This window comes from Pseudorca crassidens, chromosome 5, assembly GCF_039906515.1.
Source record: "Pseudorca crassidens isolate mPseCra1 chromosome 5, mPseCra1.hap1, whole genome shotgun sequence".
Lineage (NCBI taxonomy): Eukaryota > Metazoa > Chordata > Mammalia > Artiodactyla > Delphinidae > Pseudorca > Pseudorca crassidens.
Window position 1 is genome coordinate 7657765 of NC_090300.1, and position 25093 is coordinate 7682857.

The 25093-nt window shown below is 40.1% G+C and overlaps 2 protein-coding genes across 7 annotated transcripts in view; both read right to left on the bottom strand.

Moving 5' to 3' along the window:
• UBE2E2 (ubiquitin conjugating enzyme E2 E2) overlaps positions 1-25093 on the bottom strand; it is a 353955-nt gene that overhangs the window by 60118 nt on the left and 268744 nt on the right. For all 6 annotated transcript variants that reach the window (XR_010943414.1, XR_010943415.1, XM_067737365.1 and 3 more), the window contains one exon: positions 20229-20361. Coding sequence is in view for 4 of the 6 variants with exons in the window: in XM_067737365.1 (XP_067593466.1) it covers positions 20229-20361 (133 nt within the window). In the remaining 2 variants the exon portion in view is untranslated. The remainder of the gene's footprint in view (positions 1-20228; positions 20362-25093) is intronic.
• LOC137225356 (mas-related G-protein coupled receptor member B1-like) lies at positions 10261-11376 on the bottom strand (the record flags this gene model as incomplete). Its single annotated transcript, XM_067739270.1, is given in 3 exon segments — positions 10261-10662; positions 10955-11007; positions 11010-11376. Coding segments are annotated over 3 exon segments (552 nt in total), but the record flags the coding sequence as incomplete, so codon positions are not given.

A 25093-nucleotide genomic window follows, 5' to 3' on the forward strand; every position in this document is an offset into this window, starting at 1 on the left:
CAGAAGAAAACAGGAAGAGGATAAAGAAATTTACATGAATTCTAAATCTCAACGGTCTGACTTTAGAAGGAAAAGCTAATGATACATGGTTTCAATAGCTTTTTCGGATCAAGTTCTGGTAAAATGAGAATTCATGTAAAGTGCTTTCAGCAAAGAGAAGAAAAGCGATGCTATTATCGTGACTGCTCTTATTCTGCAAACTGACCTGTCATCTCTGTGAGATTACTGAAGGCAAGAAAAACCAAGACAGTCAACAAAAGATAAACAAATGTTTTAATATGACTTGAAAATTGTCACTTAGAATTATCTAATTTTTGAATAATTTAAATCTCACCATTTAGAATATCCTAGTGAGTATTCTTCAAACATCTGTGGGGAACAGATGTAACGAAGGGGCCTGATACTTGTGATACTGTACCAGGTAACTTGCCTGAAAAGTAAAATATGACTGAGGTCTGTTTGGATGGACGGGGGAGCTGCGTGTCCAGAGATAAAATAGGGAGCTGGTCTCTTCTGTAGGTTTTGATCAGAGGAGCGCCATGATGACAGGGGATTGGAGAATTTGTAATAGGGTTGTTACAACAGCATTTCTTCTTAAACTTGCCCCGTGTGGAACGAATCCTTTACAGTTGATGACACTGACTTATTCCTAAGTTCATAAAATGGCTTTTCTATGATCAACAGTGTGGAAGCTGTTTTTGGTATACTGTCTGAACACCTGACCAAATCAAGAGAGAAATAGATATAGGTGACAAAAAAGAAGAGGTGGGAAGGGAGGAAAGGTGGGCAGCTCGGGCCACAATCTGAAGCAGGTCCTTAGGAAAGGAGGGACCAAGCACCGCAGGCAAAGAACCACCAGAAATGGCTGCAAAACCATTTCTGATCACGGCCTTCATCACCCGCGGGAGGCCTCCTGCTGAGACAGACACAGGAAAAGAAAGACGGTACATATCTCATAGCTCAAGGTTAACCATTCTTTTTTTTAAATTTTTACATTTTTTTCAATTGAACTATACTTGATTTACAATGTTGTGTTAATTTCTGTTGTACAGCAAAGTGATTCAGTTATACATACACATACATTCTTTTTTTGTCTTCTTTTCCATTATGGTTTATCCCAGGATACTGAATACAGTTCCCTGTGCTACACAGTAGGACCTTGTTGTTTATCCGTTCCATATATAATAGTTTGCATCTGCTAACCCCAACTTCCTGCGCCAAGAATTCTTCCTCTGAGTGACCCCTGGGTTGAGGCATCCTCAGAAGGATGGATATTTGTTTCCCTCCTCACCCCCTCCCCCCTAAAAAAAAAAAAAAATCAAGAACTGCAGGGCTACCAGCAACATAGCTCTTCTGGCCTTCCTGGCAAGCATTCAAGAACTACTTGTAAGTTTTACTGAAGGAATGGTTTGTATTATGAGGGATTCCTTACATTTTATTTCTATCTAATGAAAATTACACGGGTTTGTTTCCTTTTAAAATTTTCATGCCTATTTTTCTTTGATGCAGGCAATCTCTCCCCTTCTCCTCTGTCCCACTCCTGTTTTTCCCCCGTCTACAGTCTAGTCTTTGCTACAATCTGTGATTCCTGACACTGTTCCTTCACTCTTTAGTTCTACCTCCTGGGTTCTTCTAGCTTCACACCTCAGGGCTTCTGAAGCCTGTTGCTCTAGGTTTGTCTTTTTCCCTCTGGTATTCTCTGTAAGATGACTTCCCTAAAAAAGCCAACACGTTTCATAGATAGGTTCATTTGTGTCACATTTTAGATTCCACATATAAGCACTATCATATGGTATTTGACGTTCTCTGATTTATTTCATTCAGCATGATAATCTCTAGGTCCATCCATGTTGCTGCAGATGGCATTATTTCATTCTTTTTTTTATAGCTGAGTAATACTCCGTTGTATATATGTACCACATCTTCTTTATCCATTCATCTGCTGATGGACATTTAGGTTGTTTCCATGTTTTGGCTACTGTGAACAGTGCTGCTATGAACACAGGAGTGTATGTATCTTTTTGAATTATAGTTTCGTCTGGATATATGCCCAGGAGTGGGATTGCTGGATCATATGGTAATTCTATTTTTAGTTTTCACAGACATAGAGAACAGACTGGTGGTTGCCAAGGGGGAGGGGATTGGGGGAGGGGTGAAGTGGGAGTTTGGGATTAGCAGATGCAAACTATTACATATAGAATGGATAAACAACAAGGTCCTACTGTATAGCACAGGGAACTATATTCAATATCCTATGATAAACCATAATGGAAAAGAAGACAAAAAAAGAATATATATATATATATATATATATATATATATATATAACTGAATCACTTTGCTGCACAGCAGTAGTGAACACAACATTGTAAATCAACTATACTTCAATAAAAAAATAAATTGTACCTTAATTTAAAAACAACCAACAGGTTAATTTTCCCTAAGGCCATGTGGAAATCTATCTGCTAGAAGAGATAACAGCAACAAAAATGAAGTCAAATAGCAATGATTCAGAATTCTGTGTGAAAAATACCCTCCCATTTTCTAATGTTCTATTCCAGCTGCCTGAATCTCCTATCCCTGGAAAAAATTCTGAAGTAGTATCTTAAATAAAAACTCCAGGGACTTCCCTGGTGGTCCAGCGGTTAAGACCCTGCGCTCCCAATGCAGGGGGCCGGGCTTCGATCCCTGGTCAGGGAACCAGATCCCGCATGCGTGCCGCAACTGAGAAGTCTGAATGGTGCAACGAAGACCTGGCGCAGCCAAATAAATATTTAAATAAATAAATATTAAAAAAAAAAAACCCAAAACCTCGAGGCCCTTTCCCTATAATTTGCAACATTCAACTCTGTACTGTAGAAAACTGGCCTCTGTGACATAACAAATATTACCTTTTAAAAGCAAACAACGGCACCGCATATACGTGGCTTTCTTATAAACGGTGCCAACTTCATTTAACAAAACTGATAGCTGTACTACTATGCATAGTTAAATAAAGCTTTTAGAAATGAATTTTGGTAGATGGCCTAACAACGAATGTTTATCTACAAAGGGAACAAATTTATATAAGGTCCTTAAGCACCTTATATAAGGAAGATAAGGATTTTATCTGATACTGATTTTTATCCTATACAGGGGTGTGTAGGATGTCAACATGTATTTATTCAGTAAGCAAATGAAATGAAAATATAGAATATTTACATTTTAAAAGGCCATACATACCATAATTAAAAATGACAACTGAGTGAGAACTTCTGATATGCCAACAGTTAGGTTTACAAAGCCTTGTAGTAGGGGCGGGTATCACCTGACAGATGTGTAAAGTTGATAAAGGGAAATGTGTTGTTGCCCAAATTTTGATTTAGGGCAAATTTCAAAGTCTTGTGATTAATATTTTCATCAGTAGAGACTGTAACAGTCTAAATATTAATTGTAGAGTTAGGATTAAGAATAAATTCTTCAAATTAGAAAACAGAACTGAAAGACATTCCAGAAGTCTGACACATATTATTACCTCGTGTCTACTTCAAATAAACAGTACGAAGAATTAAAAAATAGGAGAGGTCTACGTAAAAATGACTAACAAACTGCCTTTTTTTCCCTTCGTAACAAGATTCATATATTTTTGTCATGACAATATTAGAATTTACTTTTCTTTAAAAGCCTATTTGAGTCAGGTTTTCATTATTTTTCTCCCTGTTTTAGTGATGTGTAGGTTAAAAGGACAAAGCAATCGGCCTCCTGTTAGTAGTAAGAACGTCTCACCACAGCAAGGTGGTTACATCGGCCTCGCTGACAAATTCTGAGGTTTCCAAAGACACATGTCATCAGAGGTCCCATGACTCCAACTGATGGATGGATTTACCTTCTAAGATGTGGTAAAACATTAAATTAAGACAATTTATTTCTCAGATAGGTACTTAAAACCTGTATTATACTTTATAGTCACATGGTGGGATATTTTTGGCCTGGTTAGGAGTAATTCTATTCCTCACTGACCACAAGAATCAATTCATGAAAGAGGTTAAAAAGGGAGGATACAAGAGTAAATTTCACGTTTTACCCAAATTTCTAATTATTATCACATTTTCACTATCAAAATTTTTAACTGAACTCTTCAGTTCTTTGTTATAATGCAGGAGGAGTATTTTCTCAAGCACTGTTGACAGTTATAATACACATTTACTTATTTTATACCTAGCTTAGTGGAGGAACAAGATATTTTTGGTTAGAGATACTGCAGTGTAAGATTCTACTGCTATAGTTATTTAGCTTTTCTTCCTCTAGAAACGGAGGAAGGTAAAAACGTATCTCCCCTTCAATAATTTGTCTTACAGATTTGGTCCACGGTGATAATGCAATTTCATGGAAGTAATCTCACAAACTGAAGTTTTATGTACTGCTTTAAGAAGATGCTTTCGAACATTTTTGTGAGCAAACTTAATGCGATTGCCCTGATTTTTATACAGGTACACCTCGGAAATATTGTGCGTTCAGTTCCAGACACCATAATAAAGCAAACATCACAACAGAGTGAGTCACATGAATTTTTTGGCTTCCCAGTGCACATAAAAGTTATGTTTACACTATACTGTAGTCTATTCAGTGTGCAACAGCACTATGTCTACAAAAACAAGGAACATACCTTAATTATAAATAATTTATTGCTAAAAAATGCTAACTATCATCTGAACTCCCAAAAGCATAGGTTCCTATAAGGTTCCTTTTTTTTTTTTTGCGGTACGCGGGCCTCTCACCGCTGTGGCCTCTCCCATTGCGGAGCACAGGCTCCGGACGCGCAGGCCCAGCGGCCATGGCTCACGGGCCCAGCCGCTCCGCGGCACGTGGGATCTTCCTGGACCGGGGCACGAACCCGTGTCCCCTGCATCGGCAGGCGGACTCTCAACCACTGCGCCACCAGGGAAGCCCACGTTTTCTTATTTAATAAGAAAAAGGCCAACCCCTTCAGACACATGAAAGGGTATTATTCTCATTCATAATAAGAGCAATGCAATTACAATTAAACGTTCTTCCTTATCTATTAGATTGGTCAAGGTCAAATATTTGGTGGTGCCACATTGCCTGGGTAAGGATGTAGGGAAAAGGCAGACGCACCTACGTTGGGAGTAGAACCTTGGTACAACTTCTTTGGAGAGCAAGAAGGATAATATCTATTACAATTGAACATGCATACATCCTTTGTTCTAACAATCTAGAAATTCTAGGTATTTGTCCTACAGCTATATTTACACAAGAAAGACAGCAAGTACAAAGATAGTCCGTGAAGCCTTATTTGTGATGGGAAAACAGTGGAAATAACCTATATGCCCATTGTAGGGAACCTGTTATGTAGACTATGAACATTCCTTCAATGAAATAACATATCATTATAATGGAGCTGATCTACATATATGAATAGGGGAGAATCTTGAAGGTAAATGAACAAAAGCAAATGCAGAAAAAAAATGATGTCTTTGGGAGGGGAATGAATGCCAGGCAATGGGGAGGAAGACAGTTTTACTGCACACTTTTTGTGCTGTTTGAACTTTTTACTGTGTATATGCATACCACCTATTTAACACTGTTTTAAAAAAAATGCAATAGTCTGGTTAAAGACAAACCACTAAAGAAGAGGTGACGTTTTAAATTGAGAAAGAAGGAAGATAAGAAAAAGTGTGGAAATGAAGAAAATAACTGGAAATAATCTGAAATAAACACATTTCTTTGTGTATTATTACCTTGTTGTAGAAACTATTGTTTTATATAATCTATAGGGACAGAGTTTAAAATAAGCTGGTAGCCAAGTAGACAGGAAACATAAATATACAGTACGTATACAGGTTTATAACTTGGCAAATGCCAAAACAAAACCCCATATCTAACCTAATTCTCCAGAGAAAGAAAGGCAAAAAGGATGTTCTCCATTAACTACGTAAAAGAATGCAATGGGGTGATGGAAAGTACGGCTGTTGTCAATAAACTGAATTACTGTGTGTTTAGCAAGATCACAGCTCAGCATAGCTCAGCTACTATAGGTGTGAAAAGTGATGGACTGGAAATCAGGAAGCCAGGAGTTTGAATCCCGGCCCTGGCACTTATTAGCTATGTGATCCTAATCACATAATTTAATCTAAATTTTAGCTTCCTGTGATAATGAAACCTGCCTCTCAAAGTGAGAGGACCAAGTGGGATAATGAATGCAAAAGTACAGTATAACATTAGTATAAAATACAGTATGATGTCCAGTACCCCATGCTCCACGACCATCATAATGTCAACAGAATTGGAAACAAAGCCCCTAATTGTTCTCCTTCCTTGTCTCCGTGCTTCCTGGGGTGCCTCTTACTCATGTCTATATATGGAGGGCCTGGAAAGTAGTAAGGGCTCAATGAATCTCTGCTTTATAAATTAGTCTTAAAGTAGACGTTTTAAAAAGCAACCAACTTCTGAGAATTTTTGGCAAGTTTCTCCCGATATACTGATACCATCAGAAGAATGTATCCGATTGCTTAGAATAGCTACACCCGTATGAATAAATCATTGTCACTGTCTGATTCTCAATCTATTTCACTTCCAAGCTTTAACTTCTGACTTTGTTTCTTCTTATGCTCTGCAGGGTGAGACCTGCATAACACCTCCAAGGGCCAGCTGACCATATCTTTCCCCTAACTCAGTGACGAATCATAATTACATACTGACTTTTTGATCTTGACCAAGTGGGAACTGAGAACATTCTTTTCTCCCTAATTTTCCTTGGACCTGCTTGAGCAAATCTCTGAGCGGCTGCTATCTCATCAAGAGGTCCGGTTTCAACTCTAAGGAAAAAAAAAATCAAGGAAACGTGATCATTTGCTATAATGGGGTGATACTTGGCTGGAAGTCCTAAAAATTAACTCAGACCTCCCCACTCTACCCAAACTTGAACAAAATAACATACTATAGCGATCCAAACAAAAGTAACACATTTACATAAAGTAGAGATTACAATTTTTTTCTTACACGTAGAATACCATTTCCCCATCCCATTTCTCAAGTGGATGTGATTTGTTTAAAATTTGACAGACATTTAATCAACCCAGGGTGTCTGTTCTATGTCTTGATCTGGTCCCATCAGAGGCTCTTTCCTACAAGGCTGGAAAAATGTCCAATTCGAAGTTGCTTCTGGTGCAGTCATGCAGAACCATACTATTCCTTCAACATCATCCTTCTGTCCTTGAACTTTCCATGGGTCATAGTGTTTCAGAGTTCCCAGTGCTCTTTTCTGGGACTAGTGGGTCCCTATCCTTTGATGTTTGGGATCCTGAAAACTTCATCCTGAAGCGGCTCCACCCTTTTCTTTTCAGAAAACCCATGAGGAGAGGGTGTCACTTGTCTAGATCTGTGAATTTTTCTTTGGAAAAATCTCTCTGATAAACGAGTTGCCATCTTTCCCTGGCTGTGACGGCAAGAGAACTCCTTGTTCTCCAAACATCCGAAGGTCTCACTCCAGTTTCCTTTGTTCATTTAACCTCCCTGTAGAAGAACAACCTTTGTGAAGAGATGTAGACCTGCCCACTTCTCCCAGATATGCTGACAGTAATATCCACAAACACCGACTCCCATCTGGAAGGCGGGCACACTCCACAGAGAAGGAATGCCAGAGCATGGAGGGACATAGCAAAACCCTTATTCGAAGCCCCCATATCTATGGCCAGGCTCTGATGGGGGAGGATGGTAGATATCAGAGGGGCTGATCACACACCAGCTCCATCAGAGTTGGGCAAAGGTGTCGGTGGTTGAGTTGATCCAATCTGAAGAGATTAAGTTGGCTTGGGCAATAAGCATTTCAGAGGAGACAGTGGAAAACCAAGTCTTTCTCCAAAGTTTGTAACTGCATCGGATTCTGGAAAGCTAGGGAGAAAGGAATCCACCCAAAATGTGACTAAACTGAACTTCCTGTCAGCCTAATGACTGATTTCCTATTAGCTTATGGGCATATTTGGTTTAGAACAAATAAAGCTGGTATTCCTTGCCCTCAAAACAAACGAAATCCAATCCTACTTTCAGTAACTCTTATATTGGTGGTAGCTGGGGCAGCTGCTGCACACACAGATGGATACAATGTACCTTGTTTTAAAAGCAGAAAGACAATGACCACTGTTTTGCTCTATTTTTATTCACCACATTGTGGTGATAAATGTTGTGATATGTGGTGATAATGTTGTGATAAATTCTGAAATTTATCACAACATTAAAGTATAGCACAGCATTTTTAAAAGGTTTATGAAAAAGGAGAACGAACTAAAAAGACAAATTACTGACTCATGAAATGTAAGCAATAGCCCAGTCACGATACTGAGGATACAAGGCTGTTTCGGCACTAAGTATGAAATTGACCTGTGAAATGACTTCTTTTACTTTTTTAATTCAAAGACTATTCTAATATGTCAATTATCCCCTGATTAATTAATAGATTCAACAAAATCCCATCAGGATTTTTTGCGGCAATTGAGAAGTTTATTCCAAAATTTCTAGGCAAATGCAAAAGACTTGGGTAGCTAAAATAATCCTGAAAAATAAAAACAAAGTTAGAGGACGTATACTACCTGATTTGAAGACTTAGTGCAAAGCGACAGTCATCAGAACGGTGGGTGTTGGTTTAAGAATAGACTAGAGATCAGCCAACTTGCTTTATAAAGGGCTAAATAATAAATATTTTAGTCTTTGAGGCCATATAGTCTCGTTTACAACTCCTCAACCCCGGTGCTGGAGCAGGAAGGCAGCCCCAGACAACATGTAAATGAACAGGCATGGCTATGTTACACTGAAGGTTTATTTACAAAAGCAGGCAGTGAGCTGGCTTTGGCCCATAGGCTACAGTTTGCTGATTTCTGGAATAGACTAAGAGAACAGATCAGAACGTCCAGAAACAGTCCCATACTTATAAAGGCTAGTTTTTGACAGAGGGGCTAAATAATTCAATGGGGGTGATGGGGGGAAAGCATGTCTTTTCAACAAGCAGTGCTGGAACAACCAGATAACTGTATGGGGCAAAAGGAACCTTGACCCCTACCTCAAATTTTGCACACAAATTTATCTGAAATGGCTCATACATTTAAGTGTAAAAGCCAAAATTATGATACTGTAAAAAAAATTGGAAAATAAACAGATGAGTGGGAGGGGGATCTACTATCTACAATCTACAAGGACTGTAATTTCATAAAAGAAAGGATATTTTAACAATAAAATGGCAAAAAGCTGTAATGTCAGTATATAAGGCAGGCCTTTAAATTGAAAAGAAAAAGAAAAAATATTGGAGAATATCTTTGCTTCCTTGGGAGTAGTCAAAGGTTTCTCAGAATGCATAAAGCACTAACCATAAAATAAAAAATTTGATAGAGTACATAAAAAACAAAAACCTCTGCCCACCAAAAGATATTTCAAAAATGAAGAGGCAAGTCCCAGACTGGGGAAAAATATTTGAACTACATAAATCTGACAAAGGATTTTTATTTAAAATATATAAAGAGTGCCAACAAATCAATGTAAAGAGACAAACAACAATAAAAATGGATAGCGAGCTTGAACAGACATTTCAAAAAAGATATATAAATGGTGTATAGCACATGAAAAGATGTGTCCTCTTTTAGGAAAATGAATGCTATGTTTCAGGTGTGTGCAGTGTAGGTGTCAGGGTTAGGGAGAAGCTTGACTTTGCTTTATTATCTTGTTTGGCTTAAGTGGGGTTTAATGAGGTGTTTATGGGTGCCGAGTTGACAATGGTAAACGGCGATGAGTCCAAAAAGTGCCAACCTGGTTAGGCTGAACTGCGCTGCGCAGAATTCCCTTCCATACCTGTGTCTGGTTAGGTGGGCACCAAGAGGCATTGTGCGCAAGAGTTGGTGGTTGGAAAGAAGGGAGCAGAGAGATGGTTTCCACGTGTGGAAGGCTGGTGCCGGGGCATCAGGGTGCTCATAGGTGTTGCTGCTTCTCTGTAGGCTCATCTCACTGGTGTAGGGCTCCACCCTCCCCGGGACACTCCTTCAGCTCCTCCAACCCCTGGCCTGGGGACGTATTTATTTACCTCGATGGTGCCGGGAGCCACCTTCTTCTGCAGAACTCCTGTATCATCACAACCGCAGGTGATGAGAGACTGACATGAGTTCCCGACGGTTCTCGTGGGTTTTAGCTCATGTTCCTGGCTTGCCCTGCAGACTTCAAGCTCTAGCATCAGACAGCAGCCTCCCAGAGACAATTTAACCAGAACCTACCGCTGTGTGGGGTCCTACAGATACATATATATCTCCTTACGCAATTGTACGTAGACTCTCCTATGAGTAAACAGTCTTCCCTCGGTAGCCACAGGGCATGGCTTCCAGTAACTCCCGGAGTACCTGACAATCCGAGGATGCTCGAGCCCCTCCTAGTTGGCCCTCCCCATCCCTGGGCTCTGCATCTGTGGATTCAACTGACTGCAGATCCTGGAGTATTTCCGTGGATGTGGAGAACCAGCTGTACCACTGCTCTGACTGAACCCTGCTTGATACAGAATCACTGCATGAACCTGTTTCCTGAAATCTCCACGGTTTCCTGAGGAAGGCTTCCTCCACTGTTCCTCACCCCAGTTATGTCCTCCAAAGTCCCCTGGAGAACCAACCCGAGAGTCTCTGATGCCTCGGGTGCCTAAAGGAGCCAAAGAAAAAGCCAATGATGGGGTTGGTGCTGCTGTTAAGAGACAGGATCATCTGGTCCTTCTGAGATAATACAAGAGCAGATTGGAATCATTCGGAATCCGGCACAGCCAAAGGGCAGGCGGGAGAGAAGAAAGATCAGCCTTGTGAGTGGAATGACCACGTGGAGCCCGGTCACCGCATCTGCTGGGGGCTACAGAGGACCCCGACAGCAGGGCCAGGCCGGACCTGGAGAGAACCACCAGTACAACAACCAGCCACGTGGCAGTGACGGAATCACGCACCGGACACCAAACCTGGTCAGAACCCCAACACAGGAAGCCACAGCACTTCCCCCTAGAACATTCAGCAGGGACGGGGCCCAGAGCAGGGCACACACAACAGCTGGCATGTGTGTTGGGCAGTGGCAGTGGTACCAGACGGGCCACGAGACCAAAAGGCGGTGCTCAGTGCTAACAGTCCTGAGGATGCTCAGGCCTGTGGCGACACCGTTGTGAAAAGGCTGAGGATAGAGATAAGGGAGAAGGGAAGGAGTAAAGGAGTCCCTCCAGGGAATGCGTAATTTGGCAGCAGAGGAAGAGGAAGTTGGTCCCTGGCAGGTCCCTGGAGGAGTTCCAGAGCCAGAGCAGAGCCCAGTTTCCTGCCAGCTCAACTGAGCAACGCTGAAGACCAGCCAGGCCAGGATCAGGGTCTCCACATAGAAAAGTAGTTACTTTATCCATCCATCATCTATCGATCTATGCACCTAACTATCCATCCATCCATCCATTTATGTATGTATATATCCATCTATCCATCTCTCTCTCTCTCTCTCTCTAGATATCCCTATTTGAATAAATTTGACACGCAACACTGTATAAGTTTAAGGTGTAAAATGTGTTACTTTGATAAAAATGAGGGTGCATATATCGCATTGAATTCCTGTTTTCATTTCTTTTGGGTGTATAGTTAGAAGTGGGATTGCTGGATTATATGGTAAATAAATCCATTTTTAAATTTTTTGAGGAACCTCCATAGTGGGTGGACCTATCTGCATTCCCACCAGATAGGGACCCCTTTTCACCACATCCTCACCAGCACCTTGTCTCGTCTTTTTTTTTTTTTTTTTTTTTTTGCGGTACACGGGCCTCTCACTGCTGTGGCCTCTCCCGTTGCGGAGCACAGGCTCCAGACGCGCAGGCTCAGCGGCCATGGCTCACGGGCCCAGCCGCTCCGCGGCATGTGGATCTGCCCGGACTGGGGCACGAACCCGTGTCCCCTGCATCGGCAGGCGGACTCTCAACCACTGCGCCACCAGGGAAGCCCTCTTGTCTTTTTTGCTTACATCCTTTCTGACAGGTGTGAGGTGATAGTTCACTGTGGTTTTGACTTGCATCTCCCTGACGATGGGTGATGTTGAGCATCTTTTCACATGCCTGTTGGCCATCTGCGTATCTTCTTTGGAGAAATGTCTATTTAGTTCTTCTGCCCATTTGTCAACTGGTTTTTGTTGTTGTTGTTATTGAATTGACAGTTCTTTATATATTTTGGACATTAACCTCTTACCAATATGTGCTTTGCAGAAATATTCTTTCATTTGGTAGGCTGTCTTTTCATTTTGTTACTTGTCTGCTTTGCTGTGCTGAAGCTTGTGGGTTTGATGTGGCCCTATTTGTTGATTTTTGTTGTTTGTGCTTTTGGTGTTGTGTCTCCCAAATTACTGCCAAGACCAATAAGGATGAGATTCTTCCCTATGTTTTCTTCTACAAGTTTTAGGGTATCAGGTCTTATGTTGAAGTCTTTGATCCATTTTGAGTTGATTTTTCTGAGTGGTGTGAGACAGGGGTCTAATTTCATCGTTCTGTGTGTTTCTAGTTTTCCCAGCACCATTAGTTGAAGAGGCTATCCTTTCCCCATTGAGCATTCTTGGATCCCTTGTTTAAATATTAGTTGACCATATGGTTCTGGGATGTCTATTCTGTTCCACTGGTAGATGTGCTTATTTTTGTACCAGTACTGTTTTTATTACTATGGTTTTGTAGTATAGTTTGAAATCCAGGAGCACGATATCTCCAGTTTTATTCTTCCTTGGCTATTCAGGATCTTTCATGGTTCTGCCCAAATTTTAGGACTGTTTCTTCTCTTTCTGAAGAATGCCTTTGACATTCTGATGGGGGCTGCATTGAATCTGTAGATGGCTTTGGGTAGCATGGCCATTTTATCAATATTAATTCTTCTGATCCATGAACATGAGATGTCTTTCCATTTGTCTGTGTCTCCAGTTTCTTTCAGCAAAATTTTATAGTTTTCATTGTACTGGTCTTTCACTTCCTTGGATAAATTCATTCCTAAGTATTTCATTGTTTTTAATGCTATTGTGAATGGGATGGTTTTCTTTATTTCTTTTTCAGATGCTTCATCATTAGTGTAAAGGAATGCAGTTGATATCTGTATGTTGATTTTGCATCCTGTCACTTTACGGAAATCATTGATTAACTGCAACAATTTTTTGACTAATTCTCTGGGATTTTCTCTATACAGGATCACATCATCAGCAAATGATAACAATTTTACTTCTTCCATTCTTATCTGGATGCCTTTTATTCCTTTGTGTTGCCTAACTGCTCTGGCTAGAACTTCTTGGACTATATTGAATAGGAGCGGTGAGAGTGGGCATCCTTGCCTTGTTCATGATTTTAGAGGAAACACTTTCAATTTCTTCTCTCCAATGAGTATAATGTTAGCTGTGGGTCTGTTGTATACAGCCTTTAGTATGTTGAGGTATGTTCCTTTTATACCTAGGAAATGACTTCTCCTTTAGCTTAGGGCTAGCAAAATCCAGAAATCAGTATTTACTGTTCCACACAGATTTAATAATGCAGAGTCTGCTAATTAGGAACTCACTGGTGAAGAGCCCCAGGTGTCTTTGGCAAAACTGCAAGGACTCAGAGTCTCTTCGTAGCGTTCTTCCCTCCCTGGATCACCTCTTTCATCTCCCTCCCAAAAACCTATTTTAGAGAATGACCTAATATAGTGAATTTATACCAGAGTGTAAAATCCAAGAACAGGTGTGCCTTCTTCCAGGATTTAAGTCATTTAAATTTTCTCTATACCTGCGGAACGGAAGGTTCAGTTGAGAACTGGGTTTGAACTCCAGTTCTGCTACCTACCTCTTATGTGACCTGTGTGCCACGTGACCTCCACGGGCCTCAGTTTTCTGATCTATGAAGTGTGTGTGGGAGGGTAAATGCTATCTCCACGGCAAAGTTGTATGGATTAAATTAATTCAACACATTTTTTATTGTAGGCCTGCAGGATCGCCAGGCATTGTTCTAGGTGCTGGGAATCCAGAAGTGACGTAAACATAGACAAGTGCCTGTGCTCGTGGAGCTTACATGCTAACTAGAGAAAGGGTAGCATCACCAACTCATAAACAGAGAAACACAGGATGCCAGGAGGGAGAAGTGCTATGGAGAAAAGCCACGTTTGCAGGTGGGGTAGGGCAAGTTGGGGGTTGTCACATGAGACCTTCCCTGGAAGGTGACACTGAGCAGATACCTGCAGGGAGGCAGGGAGTGTGCCACGTGAGTTTCTGGGGGAAGACAATGCAGGCAGAAGGAAGAGCAAATGTCAAGGCTCCATGGAAGGAGCCTGCTTTAGAGTATTGGAACCAAGAGTGACAGTTGGCGATTTCAGCATGATTCTGTAAGGTCTTGCGTGTTTTTACTTAGCGAGGTGAGAATCATGGAGAGTTTTTAGGCCAAGAATGGATGTACTCTGATTCACACCCTAAATGGATCCTCTGATGCAGGGGTATACGCTGCAGGAGGGATAAGGCAGAAGCAGCGAGATCACATAGGAGACTCCACGGTAATCCAGGGGAGGGAAGCAGCTGATGGAGGCCGGGGCCAGAGTGTTACTACTAGAAAGAGTAGTACTAAATGGTTAGATCTGGGTTTATGCTGAATATTTATTTTGAGCTGGTGAGACGGGATCTGGCTAGGCTGTGTGAGAAGACTCAAGGTCTTAAGCTTTAGCAACTAGAGAAATGGAGTTCCCATACATTGAGGTGGGGGCACTGGAGGACCTGGATTGGCAGGAGGCGGGTGGGTTGTGTCATCAACAGTCTGGTTTGGGACCTGATTGCTGGGTGTTCAACTGGACATGTCAAATAGGCGAGCCAATCCGTGTGAAAGCACCTGATCCATGGCCAGGCTTTATATGAATGTACGAACGCAGGTTAGAAACAAGTGGATTCATGTCGCTCCATGACAACTGTGTGCTCTCTCTCCAAGACCAGAGTGAATGAGCACATGTGGTTACACATGTAAACCACTGCTCTCTCTGAAAATGCTGGGGGACACTGTCAGCTTTCTTCTTTGAGCGGCGGCAGAAGCAGCAACAACAACAGAAGCAAGTGAATAATAATAACCTAGTTAGAATAAAATTATGGAAATCCCTGATGAACTTTAATTTCAGATCTCTCTCTGGCTTTCAAATGCTGGGTATCGTTGCTTCTTGTATAACTAGTTAGCTACTTTATTCACAATTAGCCTTGACTTACCAATTTAAGAAAACGAAAATTTTGAAAATCTAACGGACCTAAATTATCTATTTCGTTCTGTGAAAGCAATTAATACCTCTCCTATTAACTGACTTTTCATTAGTAAGCAAACCACAGTTAATTTCATAAAAAAACAAAACCAAACCATAAAGCATACAATACACTCTGAAATGATCTCTAAGTTAAGATTTATTTTAAAATGTATTTGATGCAATTTGTAACGGAGGAACACGCTCTATTAAAAAGCTTTTAGAGACTGCTAATACTAACGTGCTTTTTTTCTCAAACAAATATGTATGCCTGTGGTTTTTCTGTTTATTTTTTTAAACATCCTAGGCACAAATTTTATCATTCCTTTTTGGAAAATACCTACTGGCAGATACTGTCCTGCCATTACCACGAAAACAATGCTTTCCAGTAACAGGTATGAGCAGCAATATAGTGCATCTCACTGGGGTGTAAGTGGCCCGAGATACTAAAAATAAACAACAAGCACGTTTGATCCTTCTACCGACCCACTCTTAGATCTACGTAGAAGGCCCACTTATTTATTTATTTTATGAAATACCCAGATCCACAGGGAGACAGAAAAAGCCAATTATGAATAGGCTATGTCTATGTATTTCTACCACAAAAACACAGCTCTGACCTGTTACCTAACAAGACCCCTTATCCTTAGGATGTATGTCATCAGAATCTCTAAGATACGAAGTACCAGACACAGTGTGTCACAATCTTTTCAAAGCGTTTTTAGCAGGAAAAAAAATACTATAGGAATAAAACATATTCCATTATTTTGCTTCTGAATTTTTCAAGTACACATGAAAATATTTACACATTAGACTATTTAAAAAGTGCTGGTTTTGAGCACAGGAGTAATTATCTATGATATGAGTGTGCAAATGTAATACCCAATAAGATATAAAACAACTCCTACTTTACAAATAAATAGACATCTGAATTATAACATTAAAATGTATGTCTACACTGAAAAAGAAATACAGTATTAAAGGACTTTGGGACATACCAGTGATTTATTATGCTTTTCTTTCTTTTTTTTTGATCAAAAATATTTTAAATATTTGAGTATGGTTAAAGGCTCCACAGACAATGTCATGAGAGTATTATGCTTTTCTTTCTGGCCATATATATATTATTCCTGGATAAAGTTTCACTAAACGGATATTTTCTCAGAGAAATGACATCACTGGTGGTTAAGTATTCAACTAAAGACTTGGCATCAGAGACAACTACCAGTATCATACCAACAGACATGCCGTGCACTTAGTAGAAGAGGCAATGAACATACTGATTAGATAAAAAAATCAGCGGACTAAAAATCATACTGAGATACAGCATTTGAAAGTACAACTAGTACTTGACTGATTTAAAACTCGCATACTAAGTGTAATGAACATTACATACTGCGTGAAAAATGTGTTTTGCTTGCCTTGTTAGAAGTTAGGTGGGTTCTGGAAGGAATTATTGGAATGGTTCCTCTGAAAGTGTGAAAAATTAGGTGCTGGAGTGTGGGATATTCAAAAAGTCCCTGTGGCAAGGAGAGGCATCCAAGCCACTCCACTGCCCTTTACGTGACAGATTTGAGCACGACAGTAGTTAAAAGTTCTCAGTAAGGATTCCCAGTCTGAGAGTTTGGGAAAAGGGATCTTGTGGATTCAATGGCACAACAGACTCATTTTATGGTAGACATTTGATAACGATTAGTGGCCAATCAGGTTGATTTGTGAACCTCTGCTCTCATCAACGATTCTCTCTGACACCTACAGCTACCCTGGTTCATTCTTCAGAGCACCGGAAAATGCTGCATGAATCAAAGTGTGCGCCTAAGGTTACTGGAAGAAGAGCAAAGGACGAAGGAAACAGAGAAATAAACAAAACTTAATCACAAATATGGCCTATTTAGAGTAACAGGAGACTAGAAAGGATGGGCGTGGTACTTCCAAATTATTAGTAAGTCTTTGTTTTAGTGAACAGCTTTCAAGACACTCGCAAACTTTCCCCTTTAGAGTAACACCTCTGTTTACCAAATCCAATTTCCAAAACTGATAAAGTAGGTGGTGATAATCTGCTTTGAAAACTTCCCATGGGTTTCTAATAAATGTGCATTTAAACGATGATTTGAGTACCAAAGTTTGATTTTTCTTTGTCCTAATAGATTGTCTAATCAAATTTATCCACTGGAGGGATTTAGTTTTTTTTCTGGCAGTACTCTTGAGAGGTTCTAATTCAGCTTTTTTCTTTGAACACTCCCAGGAAAGGGAAGCCTGGTCTCAGAGGCAAAGCTATTCAAACACAGACTGTCCGGAGATGGGTCAGATTTTCCTCACGTGGAATCGAAATCTGCTTCCCTGTAACTGACACCCTTCTGCTTCTATTTTTGTCCCATTCAGCCATCCAGGAGCAAGTCTAACCCCACACAGTTTCTGAAACATCAGAAAACAGCTATCACGTTCCTCCTAGGTCCTATTTTTCCTAGTAAACATCTCCAGGCTAACTATGTATAATTCAGTGGGAAGTACATGGTCCCTGGAGGCCAAGTTCAGTAGATCCCTGGCTGTATATTATTAGAAAACCTCTCCAAACCTCATCTAAGTCCCCTTCTCTGTGAACGGGAACATCCCAGCCTTACTAGGGTGTTTTGGAGGAGAGACGGGTTCACACAGCGGACGCCCAATCCAGTGAAGAAACTCAAGAATGCTAATAGTTCTTTCCCTCCCCAGCTTATTCCTGTTTGTCCTTCTGAAAATGAAGAGCTCAGAAGGCAATGAGGCACTCCTGATACCATCCGATGGGCTCAGAGTTCCAGAGATTGTGCTCCTAAAAATATCTCCTTAAGGCTTCAAGAACTTCAAGTTCCCACAGAATTGTACTCAGTCAGAAGGCCACACACTTTATTTATATGAAAATAAAGCAAGTCTCTCCCATCTTGTATCGTGATTTCTTTCCGAATTTTCAATGAAACAGTATACCTTGAGCCGTTTACATTCCACCTTGTCAGTTTTGGCCGATGCTCCGAGCCCACCAAGGAGGCCTTTTATCTAACCTATGAATCCGTTTTCCCTCCTGGTTTGTTTAATCTACACATTTCTGTCATGCAGAGGCTGGAGAAGCCCACGCATTTTGTGAGATGTATGTTCCATAGAACAGACCATACCAGGCTTATAAGCAGCACAACTGCCTGCCCTGAGTTTTCCCTCCTTCTCACCACCTGTGCTTCCGTAACTGATGGGGCTGCAGAGAAAGGTCCTCACGTCACCGGCAGTGCAACAGGTAAAACCAGATGACTTATGGGCTGGTCCAAAGTAGAAGGGAAGATGTAAGGTTCCCACCCAGTAAAAGGAGAAAATAAAGATTAGTTATACGGGGGCTTCATCACTAAAAACCGACCAAATACAGCCCTGGGGGGTCCCAGTGCCACCAGCTCTGTCATCTTGGATAAAATGTACTGTGCAATGTAGTAAGGAACACAGGTTTTGGAGCCAGACTTCCTGGGTTCAATCCTGATATCATTCGGATTATGCTGGGTAGTTACTTAGTTTCTCTGTGCATGGGTTTCCTATTTGGTAAAATGATAGTTATTACTTTTTTTTTTTTTTTGCGGTACGCGGGCCTCTCACCGTTGTGGCCTCTCCCGTTGCGGAGCGCAGGCTCCGGACGTGCAGGCTCAGTGGCCACGGCTCACGGGCCCAGCCGCTCCACGGCATGTGGGATCTTCCCGGACCGGAGCACGAACCCGTGTCCCCTGCATCGGCAGGCGGACTCTCAACCACTGCGCCACCAGGGAAGCCCAGTGGTTATTACTTTTTGCTTTGATACCAAAACAAGATCCAAACCTCAATGGAAAGGAAGGAAGAAAGGAAGAGAGAGGAAAATAAAAGAGGGGAGGTAGGAGCCAGGGAGGGGGATCACAGGAAGGTGAAGGTCTAGTCTGAGTCTTGCTTTTTAAATTGTGCACTCCAACCGACAACTCAAATAGGTTTTACTTCCCTCTACGTTGAGAAGTCAAGCCAGATGAAATAAGAATTCTGCTTGGTGGCCAACAGACAGAGTCAACGCCCTCTGGGTCTTTTCCTTTCCAAAGTGGAGAATGACTGCTATATTCAGAACAGATAACCAACAAGGACCTACTGTAGAGCACAGGGAACTCTGCTCAATATTCTCTAATAACCGAAATGGGAAAAGAATTTGAAGAATAGGTACATGCATCTGTATAACTGAATCACTTTGCTGTACACCTGAAACTAACGCAACATTGTTAATCAAAAATGCTCCAATATAAATTGAAAATTAAAAAAGAGAATGAATTTAAAGTCATCAAATGACCGACTTACAGGCAGTAGATAGTTATGTGAAGAATTCTTAAAGGATATAATCTTGTCTTAAGTAAGTGAAAATTCGCCCATGTTCTGATGACACTGCTCTTACACTTTCTTCAGTCATTTATGTGTGGCTTTCCATTAATCCATCATTTTAATTAATGGACTATTATAAATTCTTCTTTATTGCGTTTTCCTGACATGATTTCTCAGTCTCTGTGGGTCACACTCTCCGCTCTAGTGCATGTGGAATTCACATGGGCAGCTGGAGCCGGAAGCCTGGCCGTGGTGGGCTCCCTCGCCCCCAGGTCAGGTCTGGTTCCCCTGGCTCTAGGGCTGGCACCAGCCCACCCTCTGCCCCTACTTCCACCCATAACATGCTGTCTTATGTTACACTCAAACATGTACCACAGAAAGGCGACATGAGGAAGGATGAAAAAAAGCAACGAAGTATGCGTAAAGGGCTGGGGTGAGGGAATAAACCATTGTTCACATTCTGCTTCCGTTTACATACAATCAGCCCTGGGACGTTGCCTATGCTAAGAGAACAGACATGAATTCCTAGGTATGTACACTGAAGAATATGTATATATATATATACACACACACGTATATATATATATATATATATAGGCAACAGAACACATTGCTAAAAATGGATGAATATTTCATACTGACCTTGGGGGGTTTAAACGGATAGTCTGGTGAAAAGGTAATGTCAAGAAAGAACACCCCTCCTTCATAGACAGATCCTGGGGGTCCCAATATAGTTGACCTCCATTCATAAATGTTGTCTCCTTTGGGTCCAGCACTGAAATAAGACATACAAATAAAATGTGCTTAGAGATCATATAAAGCTTGGAATTTAAAAAATATCTATTTACGGTAACAATAAATTGAGCCATTCCATAAAAACACACCGAAGTTAATAGATTAATTCTACATAAGGAGTCACTTGTCAACGTCATCAGTATTCTATAAATGGAATATGTTGGTATTACTAAATAAAACAGAACCAAGAAGATTCTGTTTTGCCATTCATAACCCTAAACTTATGAAACTAAAGATTCCAAGGACCGTAGACCAGAGGTAGGAGCACAAATGTTTGATAAAGCATAAAACTATTTCTGGGATCCTGAAAAGGGTGATACAGTGTCAAAAAGATAAATTTTCAAAGCTACAAGGGACACTAGAGAAAGAAAATACCCTAAGCCTTTGTTAACGAAGAACACAAAAGAGGTTCATGGAGATCAGTAAATGTTCATCATTGATAAGACTCAGCTCAAGTATCATTCCCATCTGAATCTTCTTTTCTCTCTCTATCCAAAGATTCCTGGCCAACGCCCACACCCTCCAACTAGTGTGGTCTATAGAAGATAAGATGCATCCTTTTGTTTTATACCTGTGTTGTGTAACTGTTTGCTTTTTCCATCCCTCCCTGGAAGTTCTTTGAGGAACAGATTTTGCCTTGTCCTCAGTGCCTAGTAAGTAAATGTTTATTGGATGATGATGCTGGGTTAACAGTGAAGCAAGGGGAAGCCACATGGCTACTAGCAGCAAACATACGTCCCCCCAGTTGCAGAGAAACTCACTGAGGAAAATAAGGCGCACACAAGTCAACTTAACTGTGTTAATTCTCCCAGGGTAACAGAAGGCAAAGTGAGATTATAGTTTAGCTCCAGTGTTCCTCTTGCCCCATCAAGCTAATATGTACATCTAACAGCCAGAAATTCCCCTCACACCCTGTAGCAAAGTGGGAAACCCTGTTAAAGTGCTTGAGAAGATTTTATTGCCAACAAAGATTTCTCTTCTTTCTTATTTTGAAATTAGTTCATATCTACAAAAAAATTCATTGTTGAGCCGTATATCAGAAAAGCATGCATCTTATCTGTGACAAAGGAGGAAAAATATACAATAGGGAAAAGACAGCCTCTTCAATAAATGGTGCTGGGGAAACTGGACAGCTACATGTAAAAGAATCAAACTGGACTACTTTCTCACACCATATACATGATTAAACTCACAATGGATTAAAAACTTAAATGTAAGATCTAAAACCATAAAAATCCTAGAAGAAAACAAAGGCAGTACGCTCTTTGACATCTAAGATTGACATCTTAGCAATATTTTTTTGTATATGTCTCCCCAGGCTAGGGAAACAAAAGCAAAAATGAACAAACGGGACTACATCAAACTAAAAAGCCTTTGCACAGTGAAGGAAACTATTATCAAAATGAAAAGGCAGCCTACTGAATGGGAGAAGATATTTGTAAATGATACGTTCAATAAGGGGTTAATACCCAAGGTATACAAAGAACCCACACAACTCAACATCAAAAAACATACAACCTGTTAAAAAATGGGCAGAGGACCTGAATAGATATTTCTCCAAAGAAGACATACAGATGGCCAACAAGCACATGAAAAGACGCTCAACATCACTAATCATGAAATGCAAATCAAAACCACAATGAGATATCACCTCACACCTGTCAGAATGGCTATCATCGAAAAGACAACAATTAACAAGTGTTGACGAGGATGTGAACAAAAGGGGAAGCCTTGTGTACTGTTGGTGAGAATGTAAATTGGTATAGCCACTATGGAAAACAGTATGGAGATTACTCAAAAAAGTAAAAATAGAACTACCATACAATCCAGTAATTCTGCTTCTGGGTATTTATCTGAAGAAATTAAAACAGTAATTTGAAAAGTAACTGAAAAGATATATGCATCCCAGTGTTCACTGCAGCATTAGTTACACTAGCCAAAATACAAAAATGCAACCTAAGTACCATCGATAGATGAATGGATGGAGAAGATGTGGTACATACGTATACACACAATGGAATATTACTGAGCCATAAAAAGTATGACATCTTGCCATTTGGGACAACATGGATGGACCCTGAGGGTATTATGCTAAGTGAAATAAGTCAGACAGAGAAAGACAAATACCACATCATTTCACTTACATGTGGAATCTAAAAAACAAAAGAATACATGTAAGAAAACAGAACAGACTCAGATACAGAGAACAAACAGGTGGCTGCCAGAGGGGAGGAGAGGTTGGCGGATGAGAGAAACAGGTGACGGAGATTAAGAGGTACAAACTTGCAGTTACAAAATAAATGAGTCACAGGTATGAAGTATACAGTCAATAATTATGGAACATTTTTGTATGGTGACACCAAAAAACCCCCCACAAAAACCCAAAATCCAAAAAAGCATTCATCTTAACCAAGTTCGGATTATTCTGGGAATGCAAGGATAGTTTAACAATAGAAAATTATTATTGTAATTTACCTTATAGCACATTAAAGTAGAAGAAAATGATAATCTCTAAGAGGTGCAGAAAAAAGCACTCCATAGGTGCTTTTTTATTAAAAATGATAGCTATTTAAGATAAAAACTCCTAGCAAAATTAGAATAGTAAGAAACATCTTTAACCTGATAAAAAGCATATACCAAAAACCTCATAGCAACTATATATTCAATGGTAAAATATTAAAGCACACCCTTTAAAAACTGAGGAACATGACAAGGATGCCCACTATATCCATTTCTAATCATTACTGTATTAGAGCTCATGTTCATCAAGGTATGAAAGGGCACAGGGAAAAACCCAAAAGATTTATGGATTGGGATGGAAGAAATAAAGCTGTTGGCATTTGCAGTATTTATGTACACAGAAAAAACCTCCCCAAATCGATACATAATTAAATTTAATAAAAGTTTAGCAAAGTAGCTGGATGTAAGATCAACAGGCAAAATCAACTGCATTCAACACAACAGCAAAATTAGAAAATGTATTTTAGGGCTTCCCTGGTGGTGCAGTGGCTGAGAGTCTGCCTGCCGATGCAGGGGACATGGGTTCGTGCCCCGGTCCAGGAGGATCCCACGGGCCGCGGAGCGGCTGGGCCCGTGAGCCATGGTTGCTGAGCCTGCGCGTCCGGGGCCTGTGCTCCGCAATGGGAGAGGCCACAACAGTGAGAGGCCCACGTACCGCAAAAAAAAAAAAAAATTTTAAGATACTTTTATAAATAGTATTAAAAATATGAGAAACTTATGAATAAATTTCATAAAAATATGTAAGATTTTTATGGAGAAAATTATAAAACATATTGAAATACACTCAAGAAAATTAAATATCAATAGATGAAGACACCAAGTTTATAGGTAGGAAGACCCAGGATCCTGGGTATGTCAATTTCTCCCTGATCCAATGCAATTCTAATCCACAGTCCAACAGTTTTTTAAAAAACGAAACTTGACACGTTGATTCTAGAAGGCGTTTGGGAGCTCCAAGAAGCTCCTGAAACTTTTCTACACACATATGAAAATCTGATATATGTCAGAACTGATGGGGCTAAGAAAACAGTTCTGTCTTTGGGCAAAAGAAATTTGATTTCTACCTCAATAAATATGTAAGACTCTGTTGCAGATGGATTAAACACTTAAGTGCAAAAATCAAAAGTTTTGGAGTGTGACTAAAGAGGGTGACAAGGCAAGCCATAAACTGAGAAAAGATATTTGGATCATATAAAACTGACAAAATTCTAGTGTCCATAATATACAAATTCCTATCAATCAATAAGGAAAAGACTAACGATCCATTAGAAGGGAAAAAAGAGGAAACACGAATGGCCATCATCATATGAAAAATGCTCAATCTCATTAAAATAAGAGAAAGGAAACAAAATTACAATTTAATATTATTTCACAAAATATATAGGCAAAAATAAATGCCTGACAAAACCTAGTGTTGATGAAGATGTGGAAAAACAAGAACTATCCATTGTTGATAAGCGTGCCAATCACTCTGAATGAGGACGTGGACTTCCCTAGTTCAGTTGGATATAGACAGTTCTATATTACAACACAGGAATTTCACTCCTAGGTACACACCCCAGAAAAACTTTTACCCATGCACCAGAAGACATGTACAAGAATGTTCATGGATGCGCTATTTGTAATAGCAACATTAGAAACAACACAGATGTTCACTGACAGAAAAATGGATACATTCACCCAAAGGAATACTACACAGCAGTGAAAATATATAGACTAACATTGATAAATCTTAGAAATAGCATATTGGATAAAAAAGCAAGTCTAAAAGGAATATATACGGTATGACACTATTTCTACAAAGTTTAAAAGCAAACAGGAAAATAAATTATGGAGGGACATATACAAAAAGTTCCAGAGACGAGTCTCCTGGGTAGAGTGGAGAAGTAGCACACAGGAGCTTCAATGGTTCTGGGGATGTTCTACTTCTCAGGATGTGTGGTGGATTCAGGAGTTATTTGTTTTATTACTAGGTTTCATAACTTACTTAGGAGTTAGATATCTTAGATTTGTATCACGTTTTCATATTAAGATAAACTATGCCAAAAGCAAGTTGTAGCACAGGTACAGTGTGATCCTACTATAGAAACTAGAAACATATTAATAAAACAACATTTTATATCATTTATGCATACAAATCTATGTCAATGTCTTTCAGGAAATGAACTGGAAAAATACACCCAAATTCAAGA